Below are 18,189 nucleotides of genomic sequence, written 5' to 3' on the forward strand. Positions count from 1 at the left end.
TAACAGCTCTGCGAACATAGATTTGTAAATGGAAGAAACACATTGCAGAATTTGGTGTAATTTCTGAATGGTGTCAAGACTTAATGTGTAGAGATAGCTTCTCCTTTGGAGCTGTAAGGCCATCGCGGTGCTGCTTCAGTGGCAGTTCTGCTGCTGGACACGGGGAAAGCAGAATCAAGCCCCAAGTCTGTAATCATGAAAGAGAGGGGGAGAAAAAAATAATAACAAAGCACCATGTCTTTTTTTCCCAAATTAGCTACATCATTTGGCGGTGATTTTGTAGCCAACACATTGCAGCGTGTCCTTCTGGTGAAATGCCAGCTTTATCAGCCCTGGCAGACAGGTGTGCTCCTAGGGATCACCTGCATCCTGGGGACTGCACGAAAGATTTTGCACTGCAAGCCTCACAGCATCATGTCTGCTGCTGGCTTTGGTGCATCTGTGCAAAGCGAGCTGCGCTGGGAGCGAGGAGATGCTTTTGGGTCATTCATCTGCCTTGGAACAGCAGGAGGAGGGTCTGTTGGTGTGCTGGGCACTGCACTGATGGGGATGGGCAAACCCTGCACCTCGCCATGCGCCCGCCTGCCTGCTGCTGACTCATGCAGAGGGCTAGGCTTGGCTCCCCAGCTGGATTATTTTTGGCTGCTGCAGTTGGTGTTTGAGGTTTATTTTTATCTATTACTAATTTCTATGTAACCAAAAGCAAGAATGGTGTCATGGTGAAGAATTGTGCTTGAATGTTAAGTGCCTGCAGACAACGCTCAGCATTATTAATTATACCTCTGAGTTTCTCTCGGCATTCATAGCTTCCTTTACAGCAAGGGATATCATCCCAGGAGCTAATTACAGTGCAGGCAGCTCGTTGCTCACCTCATTATCTGGCTCTTGCCTGGGCACTGCATGCCCCAGGGCTGGCAGAGAGCAGCACGGCACAGGGCCGGGCGGGCAGCTGGCACAGCCCTATTTATAGCTGCAGCCCATCTGCCCGCACTGCTGCCAGCTATTAGGAGATGGAGCAGACCATCGGAGGGAAAAAGCATCATTTGCATTCCTCTGAAGCCTCCCTGGAAATGCAGCAGGCTCTTCTTGCATTGATTTCTGCACTAGGAACCAAGGAAGCTGTTTTTTCCTCTCCGTTGTGCCCTGTCCCCCCCCAGTGCCTGCAAACCTGCTGCAGAAGGCTCCTGCCCAGCTCCAGGCACCACTCGCAGCTGAGCCCTGGCAATTTCTTCTTCTGGGGAAGTTGTGCTGCCATGGTAACTCGGCACACGGAATTTTAATTGCAAGGCACAATATATGTTTATGAAAGTAATTAATAAAAATACTAGTGGGGATGGGTTCATTAAACGAGTGGTATCTTTTCTACTATGTTTCTTGCTCCTGCTGTTTTGCTCAGAAGGAAAGCATCAGGCAGGGTTTGTTAGGGTGCCTGATTTTCCTGTTTTCATCACAAACTTGTTACAAAGCTCAGGTGAAACATGGTTTGCTCAGTGCTCAACCTGGGCACGTATGATTGGGTTTCAGTTTGAAGGCATTCCCATTCAAGCTGTACACAGTCTGTCGTGGCAGAGCAGTCCAGCTGCAGATGCTCGCAGTCCTGAACCTCCACGCTTTGGGCTGTGTGAGAAGGTAGAGCAGAGATACCTTTTTAAAGTTTCCTGTCGGCCAAGCAGACTCCTGTCACTTTGCAGCTCCTATTGCTTGTCTGTGCTTTGTGTGTTTGCCAGATGCTCAGCCCAGTACCTGAGCTGTTGCTGCCTCCTCTCACCCCAGAGCACAGTGCAGGACAGCTGTGTTGTCCCAGAATAAAGGAGCCCTGCAGGAGCAGTGCTGCGGTGACTTGGTATGAGTCGTTACGAAGGATTTTATATTCTTATTGTAAAAAGAATCAAAGCAAAAATGCAGACTACTTAGTTTTGCATTGAGTGAAGCACTGACATGGTGGTCTTGGTGAGTCTGTTCCGTTATTCCATGTTCTCCTCATTTATCTCTGCCCCTCAAGCATGAAGACTTTAATGCTGTAGCTGCTAGCAAAGTGAAATGTCATTTAGCTCATTACCATGATCTTTGCTGGCTACATGCAATATATGAATTTAAATGCTAATGAGTGGGTAATTTTTTAAAAATGTGATGCCTTGTGAAGTTTCTGTTAAGTAAGAAATCTGAACGTGACTTTTTCCTTTATGGGTTATGGATATGCGATGCCAGTGAGACTTTGTATTGGGACAGGAAAGCCATATATAATTCACTTAAAAAATGTATGTATCCTTCTTTTCTACAGCCTGTCTCAGGTGTTCCCAAGTGCTACCTCTGTTACAATGCATTGTGCAGTTAATGTGCTGGCTTAATGATTCTGTTGCTGTGTGATAACTTTCAAATGACTGGGAAAACAAAAATACATTCTGCTCATTACAGGGTTGTGTATCAAGTTCAACTTCATTAGTTTTGATTAGGACTGAGCTGGTGCCATCTGTGCTGTCAGTATTGTACATCTCTTATGAGAAAGATGGGAGATCTGAAATCCAAGTCTCTCACAGTGTACTGCCCTCTTCTTTCCTATGCTTTTGTACAAAATTAACTTGGCTGCGTTCGATCTCTTTGTAGCTGAGCTTTTTATTTTTGGCTTCAGGTACCAGGCAGCAGAGTCTTAGGGCCAAGGTTTGATCTTCTGTGCCTAAGCCCTTACCCTGAAAAATTATTTTTATGCTTTGTGTGTTGGTTTCAATGGATTTTTAAACCTGAGAAATATTGCAGAATATTATTGTTGTGCCTAGAAAAAGCATTAAAGGAAAGTCATCTGAGATGGTACTGAAATACTTGAGAAGTGTTTGGGACATGCAGGAAGCAGCACAGGCTTCTAGCAGTGCAAGTACCTGATGGAGCAAAGAACCATCCCCTGGCAGAGAGCAGCCCTGGTGAGCAGGGCTCCATTGGGATTTGCGTGCCAGCATCTGATGGCTGGGACCCACTCCTGTGTCAGCAGAGCCTTTGGCTTGAAGTGGCACTTGGTGTCTTTAATCCTCTTTATTTCAAACAGGAGTATGACCTCTGTTTAGGGTTTAATTGCCGTCGTTTGGCCTTGCAGTATTGGTATACGGTATATAAAATTAAGAATAGATTCGTAGAGTGGCCTGGGTTGAAAAGGACCACAATGATCATGTAGTTTCAACACCCCTGCTATGTGCAGGGTCACCAACCACCAGACCAAGCTGCCCTTGAATGCCTCCCGATACGGGGCATCCACAGCCACCCTGGGCAACCTGTTTCATTGCGTCACCACCACCTGTATGAGCCGTGTCTTACGATGATCAGGCAGGCTGGAGATGCGTGCTGCTCTGTAAGGGCGGTTAGAGCACGGTACGTGAAAAAAGTACTTTTCATCATTCACTTTACACGTGTTCAACTTGAAGCCTTGAAAAAAAAAGGCATGGTTTTGGTGAGCAGATGCAGCAGCAGGAGCCAGGCCGTTCATTAGCGGCTCAAGCCATCCGTTGGCGCTCTCCATGGTGCTGGGTCCTCCTTAAAACCTTGGTGTGATTTGATGTTACAGTTTGCGTGGAGATGTTTGGGCAGCTCCTGCAGTCACAGGTTGCTGTTACCTGCTGCTACTTGGATTTCATTTGGTGAGTTGGAAGTAATCCTCAGTGAAGCATCGCTACAGATTAACAGAGACTTCGGTTTATTTTTCCAAAGATCCAGAAGTCTGTGCTTGTTTCCTCAAGAAGAAAAGAATAGCTCCACACCACTGATGCATTTCTAAACAGTTTGCTCAAAAAAAAGTGTGGAGAAAAAAAAAAAATTGCTGAAGAATACACTTCGTATGCATCTAAAGTGAGAATGGTGCATTTTGGTCTGCGTGTAAAGTGTACTCTGAATGTTACATTTTGGTATCAGTCATCAGTTTGGTGTTGTTTCATGGGTCCGTTACAACCTCTGAACAACTTATCTGTTCTGCTGCTTTACAATGTGATGATTGCAGTGCCAGTGGCGAGTGGGAATGGTGTTGTAACCCCTAACAGTATTGTTGGTGAACATTTTCCTCCTCATTTTTCTTCCAAGGTTTTCCAGTACTGTTTATTTCTCTTTTGCAAGTTTCCTGCTCTCGTTCCATCAATTATTGATGAATTCTTCTCTCGGAGCATTTGTTTGTAATGAATAATTTCAAAGACAAATAAAAGACCCCTCTGCAAATTTAACGTATTGCCCTTTTGTAGTGTTTTATATTGCTTTCTTGGAACAGCGCACTGGGGAAAACGGTCCAAGGCAAAAGTACTTTGTTTGAAGTTCTATGCATTATGTATATTTCTTCTGTGAAGAACCTCATGGCATATTTGGGATGGCTGAGAATGACAGGCAGTTGTGTGATTGGCAAATGGAATGACAAATATTCCTTGTAAGTCAGCATTTCATATATTTAGTATTTTGTTTTCTTATGTTAAAGGGCATGCAAGCAAGAGAGTATGGATAAGATAAGGGGGAATGAAAAGTCTCTGCTTAGAAGAAAAAAAAAAGCAAACACCCCACAACCTTATTTAACAAATAGTCTCCTCTGTGAAAACAAAAGTTTGTTGTGATAATGTGTCTTTCTTACTTTTTAAATGATGATCGACAGAGTAATATTCTTTCCTAACGTCATTACAATCTAAAATGTGCATGGATTAATTACGTGCTGGGTCTGAGAATCAGGGACGATTAGTGCTGGAATGGCTTTCTCTTGAAAATGGCACCTATGAGCCCTGACCAAATCATTGGGTGCCCAACCAAAACGTGTTCATTGGAGGAGGTGGTGTTGTGTGGACAGCTGGGAAGTGCTGAGTTGTCATGTCCATGGCTGTTAGAAACCCTAACACAGCTGAATATTTGCCTTCCGCATGGCAAGGTGGAAATCCATCAGTCCTGCTCGCTCTGAGCTGTCTCAAAGACCAGGCTGAGCTGTGCCAAATGTGCATTGTGCCCTTCCTTCCCTTTGCTCTGTTGCCTGTGTTGTGATGGGCTCTTTAAGCAGCTCAGTGTATGATGTAATATAAGCTAAATGAAAAATCCTAGTCATGGTGATTAGATTTGATAGCTCTCTGGAGTTTTAAACTGGGAACCTTACTTTCCCCACACTTCTTTTTTCTGTGTCACTTCAGTTTCCCCTTTTGTTTTGATTTGTAGCTGACAGTGGTTCTCAGATATCTGAGTACAACTTTTAGGTCATTTTTGTACTGCTTTCTTTGAAATGGTAAATTCAGGTGGAGGAAAACTGTAGCAATAATTTCAAAATCTGTGTTCAGTCTGAACTTCTAAATTTTGTCTTTTTTTCTACTGCACAAAGCAAAGCTGAACTAAAAACAGCAAACTGTAAGCTCGACTCTAGCTATCTGCTGATTGAGCCACTGTCACCCTGCGTGTTTTTAAGAGCAAGGTAAGAGAGAGATAATGGAGTTAAAAAGTTAGATAATCACAGAATGGCTCAGGTTGGAAGGGACCTCAAGGATGATGAATCTCCAACTCCCCTGCCACATGCAGGGCGACCAACCTCCACATTTAATAGCAGCCCAGGCTGCCCAGAGCCCCATCCAACCTGGCCTTGAACACTTCCAGGGATGGATGGGGTATCTACAGCCTCTCTAGGCAGCCTGTTCTAGATAAAAGCTTTGCCAATTACAAAGCTGGCATTATCTATTCAATAAATAACTCCCTACCTTACTCTGAGATGTGCGCTGTAATGTATTTATTTAAATCCTCATTGTTAATAGGATATGTAGTTCTTTGATAGCTTTGCAAGAAATCAGGCTTCACATCAAATACTGTAGCAATCTCTGGAGATATAATCTTTTCTGATTTAGAAAAACCTTGGAAAGAGGAGGCTGCCATAGAAGAGCACTGTATGGAAGCAAGAAGTGAGAGGCTCCAGGTGTTTCCTGGACACATATTTTGTATTGCCTATAAATAGCCATCCGTGTTTACACTTACTGATTCTTTGCAGAAAAAGCTGCTGATACACAATGGAAAACTTTCGTACCCTATTCTGTTTAGAATCAGATGTGGCGTTATATAATGCTATCGGTGTTTTCCATCTTTTATCTTGACAGACATTTATATATAAGGTTGTTGATCTTTTCTCTCTGCTTAACCTCTCCATGAGAGCCTGCAGCTCGTTTTTCTGTGACAGCAAATTCAATTTTCTACCTTGGCCTTGAGGTGAAAGTACTGGGAAGGCTCAGGACTGGCATGTCCTGGCCAGCTGATGAGTGGGTGTTGCACCCAGAAAGGAAGCTATTCAGGCTGAGAGGGAAAAAATCCACCATGTAGGCTGGCACATCAGGTGGATGTGCCTTCTACATCATTAAGCAGTAGTTCATAGAATCATAGAATCACCAAGGTTGGAAAAGACCCGCAGGATCACCCAATCCAACCATCCACTGATCACTAAACCATGTCCCTCAACGCAACGTCCAAGCGTTCTTTGAACATTGTTGTTGTTAGTGGTTGGTGTTGGTGGTACTTCTCCTTTGTTTTTTGACTTTCCTGGTTTGTTTATGATTGTGGGCAATACAAATAACATTTGCATAGTTTTGTCAAATAGTTTTGTCCTTTGTTGTTTATTCCTTACTTTGCAACTGGGAAAAAAAATGGGTTTGAGAAGCACACGGTGTTCTTTGGGACTCATTTAATCCTCTGCCTGTGTTCTGCACTGCTTGCAAGTGATGATGCACACATTCTTATAAACCTGTAAGGCATTATGTGTTAAAATAGAACTAAATGCAGAAGGCGGCTTCATAAATTGCTTTTGACCTTCTGGAATAGACTTCCCACATTGAACAATCCAAAACTTGGGTGGGTCTCATTTCTGTGAGCCAAGTGATCTGATGCAGCGTAGGCTATTATTGAGGTAGAACCACAAATACCTCAAAGGCTACCGTGTATTCCAGAAGGAACACCCTCTGAAAGCAGAAAAAAATAGAAATGTTGTTTGACTCATACATATTACCTACATAGAAATATGGGTGCACGGCATAAATGGCTGCATGTCAAAATGAACGCGCGGTGAGAGGGAAACACAGATTCAGAAGTAGCGAGAAATGATCCGTATTTGCAGTGTTTTCTGATGCACGTTTATGCATTTTTTAAGTAGATGTTTCAATTAGTATTTCCTTCAGTTTGTGCATTATCAGTTGTGCTTGGAGATGAAAGCTGCAACTGAAACACAGAGCTGAGTCTAGGTGAGCCGAGGTCAGCCAGCTAAGGAATCACACACTGTGTCCATGAAGAAATGCGATGAAGCATGGTGCAGGCTACAGGAATGCCTGTCAGGAGCAGTAATGAGAACTGTCCTGCATTGCTTTCAGCAGTGCCTGCGAGCAGCCAGGGGTAAGGGAGCACTGCAGCGTGGGCCGTGTTCTCTCTGCTCTTGGTTTCAGGCTGCCGTCAAGTAGTGAAGTGTGCAGCTGTATGCAGAATGCACTTTGCTAATCCCAGAGCAGATAAGCAGCTTTAAGAAATGAAAAATTTTAACATGTATCAGCTGTATATTGTAGGAGTTACAGAATTCTTGATAGCAGGATCGTTTTAATAATAGAGAATATATTTATAATAAGAGGGAGAAAAAGCCCTTTTCATCAGTGTAATAGCTGAAACTAGATTTTATAGAATTTGGTACCCTGCACAGTACAAAACCAATCTGGATTTTCTTTCAGACTGATTTTCACTGATTTAAATGAGGATATTTGATTTATAGCTTCCTTTTTTGAGCTAGCGAGAACTAAATATAACCTCTCTGGTACTTGTCTTTTCTCCTCCATCCTTCATCTTATTTTATTCCCCATTATTTCTTCTCGTTCCTCTCCATTTCACCATCATTTCTTGTCTTCCTTTCTGTCCCTACAGCGTTAGTCTGTTTCTTGTCTCTCTGTTTCCCCCCCTCCTTGCTGCTCATTGCTGGTCGCTGCTCTGCGCTGTGGCAGTCTGACAAAATTGCTTTTCCTGTTGTGCCGATGGTCAGCCTTCCCTAATCACTCCTGTGAAGTACTTGAGATCATTCATTCTCCAGCTGGAGCCCTTCCTTCACCTCAGGCAAACACACATGTAATGAAGTAATACAATTCATGTCAAGTATTTGGCTCGCAAAGCCAGGAGGGGTAAAAAGGAGGAAGAAAAGCTGAATCAAGGTTACCCGTTGTCAGAGGTGCTAAGAAGATCAGTGTTGGTTTGCTTAGAATCAGCCTATTGAAACAAATGCACTTCTGTTTCATCGTGGAGAATGTAGGTGTGAACAGAAATTTTGTTTGTGTCTTACTGTGAAAACCAAGGGATTCAGAAAGAGCTCACTGTGCAGTGATGGCATTATCAGTAAACTCAGCACCCCACTGTAATCAGAGTAACATGAATAAACTAAACGTAATCATAAAATAAGGGGTGAATGTAGGCTCTGTTGGCTTCCAAGGAGAAGGAGCAGCTGAAATCTGCTTGTACCTGTGCAATGCTTATATAAACTCCTTGAGAAGCATTCAGACACACTGAGAAGTGGTTTATAGAAAACACATATCATTTAAACTGAGTTAGGATTATTTTAGTGCGCAGTGCCATCTTCGCACTGTCTGGTCTTTATTGTTATGACCCATATATGACCAGCTAAATGCTCTCTAATGTCAGTACTGCATTGACCTGAATGTTAGGTGGTGCTGAATCTAAGGCAAATTTCATTTTCAAACAATAGCAGTGAAGTAGAACAAAACACAGAGGCAAAAATGGAGCTGCTTTTGGTGATTCACACACAGCCCCAAGGTCCCAATTACAGGCAGAGCTCCATAGCACGGCCCTCCCATTGCCACATGTGGCAGCCACACTGCTGGCTCAGCCAGCGACAGTGGGACTTAAGGGACTTCTGGGGCTTACGTTGAATTAAGGAATTGTAGCCTGAAAGCACTGCTTTTGCTTGTGATACAGTCAGTACAGACTAGCTGATGTGTGATTCCGTCCTTCTTCTTGCGGTCTTTTTCTTTGTGACTTCATCTACGGTTGTGTTAAAGTCTTCTGCTTATAAACCTAGGTATAGTCAGCTAATTGTCAGCCTAGGCAGCATCTGCTTGCAGTCACTTGTAGCTGCATGAAGCATTGTCAGGAGGTGAAAGCATTCATGCTGCATTCCCTCTCCTTGTAGCAGCAGAAGATGTGAAAGAGTGGAAGCAGAGCTGCAGCCCCCCATGTCAGCGTCTCTAAGTTGTTTATGTCTGGGATTTGTCTTGCAGCATATCCCAGAGCTGCCTTCACTGTACGTGCCACCTGTGGGCTGTGGTTTCAGCAGCTGTATTCAGGGTGGCACTCCAAAAGATGCAGTGAGGTACTCAGAAATTAATGCACACAATGCAGTGTGTAGTAGGGAGCGCGGCACCACCATTTTGTAGGGAGCGCTCTGTGGGCCGGCCGCCATTTTGTAGAGAGCGCTCTGTGGGCCGGCTGCTGCTTCCCGCCCAACTCGCTCTGCTCTCCACCACCGCCCTGGTGTGGCTGCCATCCTCGCCCACTCCCTGCTGTGGCAGGCCGGCCTGGTTTCCAGAAACACCCTTGGTGCAGCATTTGTTGCTATCAGAAACATCCATGCCTCCATGATGGGTTTTCGGAAAACAGGCACTGCTGAGGCACCTTCTGTTCTTGAGGAACGTATTTTGGGAGCTGACACCTCTGCTGAACTTGAGGAGACTGGCCGTGTGCAGTTGGTTGGTGATGGTATTGCCCGTGTGTAGGGCCTACAAAATGTCCAAGCGGAAGAAATGGTTGAGTTCTCTTCTGGTATGAAGGGAACGTCCTTGAACCTGGAGCCTGACAACGTTGGTGTTGTCGTGTTTGGTAATGACAGACTGATGAAGGAAGGGGATGTTGTGAAGAGGATGGTGCCATTGTGGGTGTTCCAGCTGGGGAAGAGCTGCTGGGCCATGTTGTAGATGCCCTGGGCAATCCAATTGATGGGAAGGGTCCTATGACATCTGAGACACATAGAAGAGTTGGCTTGAAGGCCCCTGGCATCATTCCCGGACCTCTGTGCAAACTGCAAACTGGTATTAAGGCTGTGGACAGCTTGGTGCCCATTGGTGGTGGCCAGCGTGAGCTGATCATCAGTGACAGGCAGACAGGGAAAGCTTCAATTGCCATTGACACAATAATCAACCAAAAACGATTTAATGATGGAACAGATGAGAAAAAGAACTTTATCTATGTTGCCATCAGCCAGAAGAGATCTACTGTTGCTCAGCTGGTGAAGAGGCTCACTGATTCAGATGCCATGAAGTACACAACTGTGGTGTCTGCAGCAGCATCTGATGCTGCATCCCTTCAGCGGCTCCTTACTCAGGCTGCTCCACAGGGGAATGCTTCAGAGACGATGGAAAACATGCATTGATCATCTATAATGTCTTGTCCAAACAGTTTGTTGCCTACTGTCAGATGTCTCTGCTGCTGCATTCCATAATTCTGTATCCACAGCTGCATCATGTTCCAAAGGCAGGAATGCAAACTCCATGGTGGTATTTCTGCCCTTGTCCCTCTACATCTGGCTGGCCTTCCTCTTCTGCAGTGCTTGGTGTTCTGCAGCTGAAGCAAAGACTTCAAGGTACTATTGAAAGTGATTTTGTGTTACATGCAGAAGTCTTCAGTATTATGAGCACTGGGAGATGCAAATTGCTGCCAGTGATACCATCAGTGTTTGGATTTCTTACATGAAGAATAGAGAAGATTAATCTGTAGTGGGGTTTGTTGATCTCAGTAGTTCTGAAAGAGCGGTTCACAGAAGTGCATGCCTCAGCATAATGAGGCACCTTCACTTAATGGAAACAGAAAGGCAGTGTTGTCATTAGCAAGTATTAAAATGAAGGGTATCGGGATCCCAAATTGTAGCTTGAATGATCCTCAGGGAGAGGATCTGGGTGGTAACTGAATTGGTGCTTTTTTGTCTTGGGAACATTTCTGTTGACCACAGGTCTTGCTGAAGTGTTTCTGTCTGCATTATTGGAAGAACTGCAGTGTTCAAGGACATGAAGGGCAGATGTTTCCTTTTTCAAGAAATAGTACGCACACTTCAGCTACAGTCTTAAGCATTTAAAAATCTTTATCTGCATAGTGTTCCAAAACATTTCCTTCTTGTTGAAAACCAGAAACACTGAAGCAGATAAACCTATTTGACATGGAAGTATTTTCTCTTTATATTAATGTTTTTGCCAACAGCAAGCTCTGCAGATGCCAAAAGGAGCATGGGTTGGGAGGCCCAGTGTGTCTATGAACTTCATTAGTGTTCTGTCTTAGACCTGGAGTCACTCATCCTGTAAAGGAGAAGCAGCTATTTCTTTACAATCTTACATGAACCGGTTGCATTGATCACATCATCTTCTAATTGCCAGAAATTGATTTAATTTCAGAATTTGTAAAGCCACGCTTGAAGAGACGCTGACAAGACAGACATCTCCTTGGTCAGCAATACTGCAGGGCACAAATCTTCTAAGCTCTAGTTTTGTAAAATTGACTTGTTAAAGATGTCTTTTTTAACAGTAACAGTATTTTTCTTTCTAATCCTTGTAGCAAAGATTTCAAGCCACTTAATAAAACTGAACTAAGTTTGGTAACACTCAATTGAGAGAGGTACATAGGAGCCCAGGATACATAAACATTGCTTTTGTGATTTTCTGTAAACATTTTCAACTTCATTTTTCACAGCCATCTGCTGTGGGTGCAGCTAAGTATTGTTTGTTAGAAGCAGGCTCACCTGCTTCTGGAAGTTACCCAGCAAGTTGGTGGTAGAGTCAGGGCTGTTTGAATTTCAAATTGCAGATTAATCACGAGAACGCTTTCTCCAACCTTTACAAATGCAGTTGCATCTCTAACAGAAGAGACTTTTAAAAAAGCCAGTCTGAGGATTAACGAGCCAGAAGGAACGTGGACAAAAGTAACTGACTATACAGATAAGTTTGTGAATCACTTTTCTGTTCATGAGGTAATGCCTATGCACTTTTGGTGAACTAATGGTGAGTAAGCTGGATAGCATGCCTGTCACCTAGTGTGACAGAGCTTCAGATCCTCTGCAGGCATCAGCCTTCTGAGGTAACAACTGTTAAAGGCAAGAGGAAGCCGAAGACAAAATGCACTTTAACAAAAAGATGTTCGGTATCATGTTTGCCTAAAAATGTGTGACACCAATAAAGCTCCAAATAGAACAAAATCAAAACTGAAATGCTATCATACCTACAGATAGATGCGTATGGCCCTTCATACCAGCCATACATTACATGGATAAAAATGACCCCAAAGCCATCTGCTGGTGTGCAGAGCTCCTTGTCTCTTGGGGGAGAGCGGGGAGCTTTCAAGATAAGTGTTCAAGGGGAGCTCAGACTTCAGCTTGCGGTGCCAGTGGCAATGATTTGAGCCTGGCATATTCAAAAATTGATCTCTTGCCCAATAGCACAAACAGCATTTTTCTTTTGACAACATCTTTTCAGAAAGGATATGGCAGAGAAAGGAGAATAAATTATGTATCTGTATATACCAGAGAGGGAGGCTGCATAGAGCAGAGGAAGGGAAATAAAACACAGAGATAGTAAAGGTCACAGATGTTCTCCCTTTTGGAGAACGAGTGAGTATATGCAGAATTGGTATTTTGTAGCTGATCTAATATGCTGTGATTTTTACAGAAAAATATCAAGTCTGCGGCAGATTGATGGCTCAGCCCTGGTAAAATCTGAGCTATTTCTGCCTTACCTATGAGAAGGCTACAGCAGCACTTCCCTGCTATAGCCAGGTACAGAAGAATAGTTATATTCATGCTGATGAGAGAAGAGAGACTGACACGAGCCACCAGAAGCAGAGGTCTGCTTGGGCTGGAGCTGATGGGCCCAGCTCCAACAGGATTGTTGGGTCATGCTGCTTGCAGAGAGCACTTCTGCCTAAGTAGCAATAAATACAGCTGGTAGGGAGACTAGATTTGCAAAGCTTAGTTGACCCATGTATTTACTGAACAGTTATGTTTATGACACATGTCCTTTTTCTCAGTTTGCTTCTCTGTTAATAAGAAATCTGAGTGTTTGTGCTCTCTGCTGAATAAAAGCTTCTGATGATAGAAAGAAAATCTATTTATAGGAAAGAGCTGAGCTACAAGGTATGTATTACAAAAATGCTACAGAAGAACTGAGCATAAGCCAAGCCTCTTCTATTTAGTAGTTTTAAAAGGAAGAGCTCTTGGTTGTTGGTTTACTTTCCCAAGTACTTGTTGGTAGAGAACATGGGATTCTCTTAGGTCGCACAGGTACTCGGAGGGCTGTAGTGTGCACAGAGGATGATAAGAAGAGAGGGGTTGGTGATGTGCATATGTGGGCACAGCGGAATATTAGGTTTCGTTGGAAGCAGGAGCTTGGGAGGATGTCATCAATACCAAGGGCCAAAGCTACATGCCAGGAGCGTGGCTCATTTTGAACCCGTGTTGACTGACCTCTTTGCTGTGTTGTATTTTCTACCTATTTGTGATGGTGTTTTAGAGATTTTTTTTGTCTTTCTTTGGAACTCTGAAACGCGGGTATTTTAAGCCAGTGAGGAGATGAAGCATGGGTGAGACAATTTGCTGAAAAACTGCTGTTTGCACCTCAGCAGAGATGCAGGCCTTACAACTGAGTCCTTTCAGGTGAGCTTCTGCTGACTCTGGCACGTACAAATACTGTTTTCATGTGTGATATGATAAGACCAAACTGGAAGGGGGTTTTCTAAGGTTAGGGATGAGCTTTGGGAGGTAAGAAGTGCAGTATAAAATCGTCTGGTTGTAATGCATAGTGATGTGGTCTTAGTTGCACACGGCTCTGTGGTTTTGGTTTTTTTTTCCCCTACTGTATACAGAAGGAATAGTACCTATCTATGTTTCTTTCTTTTTTTTTCCCCTTTCTATGTTTCACTGTGTATCCCCATGCCTTACCGTAAACAGTTTATGTCAGAATTTGAGGATGAAGTTATTATTCTCCTCTTTGGCATTTCTGTAGGACTCAGCGCTTCAGTATTTCTGCACTTCAGATGTTAATTGATTTTCACTACACCCTACTGAGACAGGGAATTATTATTAACCAGAGAAATGGAGCACAAGGACATTGAGGTCAGAAGTACTGCTCAGTTTAAGTGCCGGGTCTGAGACACCCGTGACCTGATTTATTACTTTTTTTTTGTACTCACATGAAATTTCTGAAGCAAAACTTCTCCTTCCTTTGGTTGCATCCACGAGTAATGCTGCATTTATCTATACTGAGTCCATGGCTGTAATGCAGGCAACTGTGTAATAAGGAAAGCTCAGCTAACCTCTTGTGATGGTTTTGTGAAAGCTGTGTGCCTGTTTCCACCTAAGAACCTGAGGGCAGAAGTGAAGAAAGGATGTGCATCTTCCAGGCTGGATGTGGCTCTGGGCAGCCTGCTCTGGTGGTTGGTGACCCTGCACGTAGCAGGGAGGTTGAAACTAGATGAGCATTGTGGTCCTTTTCAACTCAGGCCATTCTGTGATCCTCTGACTCTATGATTCTGTGATGTAGCAGCAGGCATGGAGATGTCAAACCTAGGATGGGTATGTTTGGGGCAATACATGAGCAGGAGTTTTTTCCTAAGTGTCTGAAATGTCCCCAATTAAAACATAATTCAGGATACGCCTGCACAAAGATTGCCCTGTATTTCTTACTTCTGAGTGCCGTGTAGCCTTAGTTTACTTTTAACGTTTACTTTAATGGAAATAGTTTTCAGTTGTTGTTTTTTTCTCTCTCTGTTCTTCTATTTCAATCTGCCTTCTGGCATCCCGTGTCCACATTCAGCAGTGCCTTAATAGTTGAGGACGACAGCAGTGTCACCACGCGGGTACGGTTGCCTCGCAGTTGCAGAAGTTGGGCTGCTTCAGAGCGTGCCAACTCAAAATAGAGAGCTCGTTCAGCAGGATGTCAGCTGTCACAGAGTTGACACATGAAGATAATTCTTTTCCTCAGTAGAATATTGTTTCTCTGAGTTGGCAGCGCAAAAATGATTGTTAGAAGTGAAGGAAGATCATTAGAACTCTCCGTGCTTTGATAGCCATCTCACCTGATCTTTTTTTCATAAGGAATTAACTAATCATGACTTTCAGAAGAACAAAAACCCTCTGAAAGCCTGAATTAAGATAAGGGTAAACCCATCTGCTGCGGTACTCCTGAGAGCAGGCCAATGAATGAATGCTGCATGGAAAAAGGTGGAGACTTGCACAGATTTTGTATATATTTAAATACATGAAGTAATTTTCTATACCGATCTCCTCTCTGGTCTTACTTCTTAGTTTTCTTAAATTGTGGCTTTAAAGAATTTTGGCTGAGTGTTGTCTTTAGGGAGTACATTCATTGTCTTATTTTAAATATTCTTTTTGATGCATTTAACTGTTTCCCTCTAGCTTTCTAGGGCATCTGTACTCACTGCTGGATGCAGCCTCTGCCTCTGACTCCTTTCATATCAGTAAAAGTGTGCAGTGGGGCCTTCACACCAATGTTTTGTGGGCCTGCCTTGGGCATCTACCCTGCCAGCTTTTATTTTGTTTGTTTGTGTGAGGAAAGGTGACATAGTAATGAAGGCACAAGGAGAAAATAGAAGTGCACGTGGAAGGGTGACTTGTTAACTGGTGGTGAGAAAAAGAGCAGATGCTGAACCTGATTTTTGTCTTTCATGTTTTGATGGGAGTTTCCACAATGGCCTTTCACTCTTCTCACTGTGCCTGTAATGGGATTGCTCCTGGACTGGGCTTTGGGGATATGATAAGAGAGCACTAAGAATGCTGCTTAGAGAACTGCTTGTTATCAAACATTAATTCTTATCTGTGTTCATAGAATCATAGAATTACTCAGGTTGGAAGGGACCTCAAGGATCATCAAGGATTTTGGCTGCATGGTTAGTTTCACTCACTAACAGAGATGTGATGCTTAGGGATCCTGAAGGTGCTGATGGTGACCCAGGAAAAGCCCAAAAGCACGTTTGTTTTCTCCAGCAAGTGTAATAAAAACAGCACCTCTCTGTAAGCTTTCCTTTCCTCAGCACATCACAGCACGCCTGGTATTTTGCAAAATACAGATTGTGTCACTGCCTTGTACTGAAGATGTTGTCAAGCAAAGGGAAAGCAACAAGTTGAGATCAGTGAGAATTAGGACGACATGAATGAAGCATCCACAGGAGAGAAGATTTGTAGGAGACATGGACATGAGGGGAGGTCGGAGAGGAGGAAGAGGATGGCTGCTGAGGGCTGTGGAGGAAGGAGCATTCCTGTGCAGCACTGCAGAGCCTGTGTGGGATTAGGGATGCCCCAACCACAGGAGATGAGCTGCCCACTGACTCCAGCAGATTTCAAGCTCGTTTCTGTAGAGCGCTGGATTACAAACTGCAGTCTGAGGGTTTAGAAGCTTCTGTGTAACAAATGGATGTATTTCATTTTCATGGCAAAAGTGCTTATAAAAGATTTATTTTCTAAGTCGTGTATGAGGGCTCAGTTAGCTTTCCCTTTAGGATTACAAAGGTAATAGAGAAAAGCAGTGTTTGGTATTTACTGGTGTAAAGGTGCTGTCTTCCACTGCGAGTAACTGGAACCTGAAGATAATGGATGAGTTGCTGAGGCTCCAGCACTTTGGTGTCATGTCCTCGTACACACAGCTCTTATCACATAAAAATACAGTGTGGTAAGCAGTTATTACTTTATCTAAAGAGGCAGGTATGTCTTGGGAACTACTCAGTTCCAAGCACTTGGTGTTGTTTCAGATGTGTTTGGATATGCAGATCACCCGTATGGAGCTTGCAGAGCTGCTGCAGCACTTAAGGAGCCTCCTACCCTCCTGCAGCACAGCTGCCTATCAGCCAGGGCTATCTTAGGGCTTCTGCTGTGGTGTTTTCAGACATGGTTAGGCACCTGAGCTTCTCCCTGGTGCCGGTCCTTGTAAAAATGAAGTTAAGTCCTGTTGAGGATGTTGTACCAGCAAGGAGATACAGGATTTACCTGAAAGTACATTTTCTTCTACTTCTGGTTTGGTTCTCTTAAAGACCACTTACTGGTAAACTTTGAACATTTCCCAGGAATAGTTCTAAATGGTAATTAACACGGTTTTTATCATAGATTGATGTACATTTAAAAATAAATACCTTTGAGCTTTTGAAGGAGAGACGGTCTCAATTTTCCTTTTCTGCTGGTACAGAAATCAGTAAGCATATGTTCCGTAGGAAAAAATGCATCTGCAATTAAACAACCAGTCATTTTCTCTGCATTCTGAAGTTGAACTGTAAGCCTGAAGGACAGAAAACATGCCAGGCTGCTCTTGTTAAACTGTCAAATTATTACTGCTGGTTTGAGACCAGAGGCTTTTCAGTTTCTTCTCAAAGCATTTTTGGAGCATGAGTCAGTAAAGCTATCTAATGTAACCGTGTTGACTGCATATAGAATTGTATGTGCTGTATGTTTAATTACACTATTGCCAGGCTAATATTTGGGGATTTTTCTCTCTTTTTTACAGGATTCTGCTCAGGAGAATGTCATTACACGAGATATTCATCGTACATTTCCAGCACACGATTATTTCAAAGATACAGAAGGAGACGGTCAGGAATCTCTATACAAAATCTGCAAGGTACAGTCAGTACTCTGAATTTTAAGATGTTCCATATAATGCTGTGACTGTATTTTGCCCAGCTAACCCTGTTCTGATCCAAATCATCAATCGGTACGGTTTAAAGCTTTTTTTTATATTGTTTATGAAGAATACAGTGTTTTTGTAGTAGTACTACATATTCTGAAGTAGTTTTGCAGCTTTGCCTTTTCTGTATCCTAAGATGCATGTGAGAATAGTTGAGGCTCCCATTAGTATTATCAGTGGGTAGTGTGGGATCTGGGGCCGTTCCTGTAGGAGTCTGCAGGAGCAGAGCTTTTGTTTCTCTGCCGATAGAGACAGTTTCTGAGGGTGAGAAATCTCAGAGCAATCTCTGCAGTGATGCTGAGCAGGAATATCTCTGAGGTAATTATCTAGAGAACAAGTTAACTGACCATTCCACGAGTGATGTGCACATACAGCTTTTCACTCATACCATCCACATCACCCTCTGATCCAGGAAAAGCATAATACTCTTTTTCCAGCTCACACATAGGGAAGGTGAGGTACTGAGTGATCAGATTTGGCCAGGCTGTGCAGGCAGGCTTGCTGCTCAGGA

At 43.4% G+C, this 18,189-nt stretch overlaps 1 protein-coding gene and 1 pseudogene across 6 annotated transcripts in view; both read left to right on the forward strand.

Annotated features, from left to right (window-relative positions):
- Positions 1-18,189, forward strand: part of RABGAP1L (RAB GTPase activating protein 1 like) — a 214,823-nt gene that overhangs the window by 104,007 nt on the left and 92,627 nt on the right. For all 6 annotated transcript variants that reach the window (XM_090145951.1, XM_090145952.1, XM_031595541.2 and 3 more), the window contains one exon: positions 17,499-17,612. In XM_090145951.1, the coding sequence (XP_090002077.1) occupies positions 17,499-17,612 (114 nt within the window). The remainder of the gene's footprint in view (positions 1-17,498; positions 17,613-18,189) is intronic.
- LOC149916787 (ATP synthase F(1) complex subunit alpha, mitochondrial pseudogene) lies at positions 9,566-10,399 on the forward strand (annotated as a pseudogene).

This window comes from Phasianus colchicus, chromosome 9, assembly GCF_987193195.1.
Source record: "Phasianus colchicus chromosome 9, bPhaCol1.hap1.1, whole genome shotgun sequence".
NCBI lineage: Eukaryota > Metazoa > Chordata > Aves > Galliformes > Phasianidae > Phasianus > Phasianus colchicus.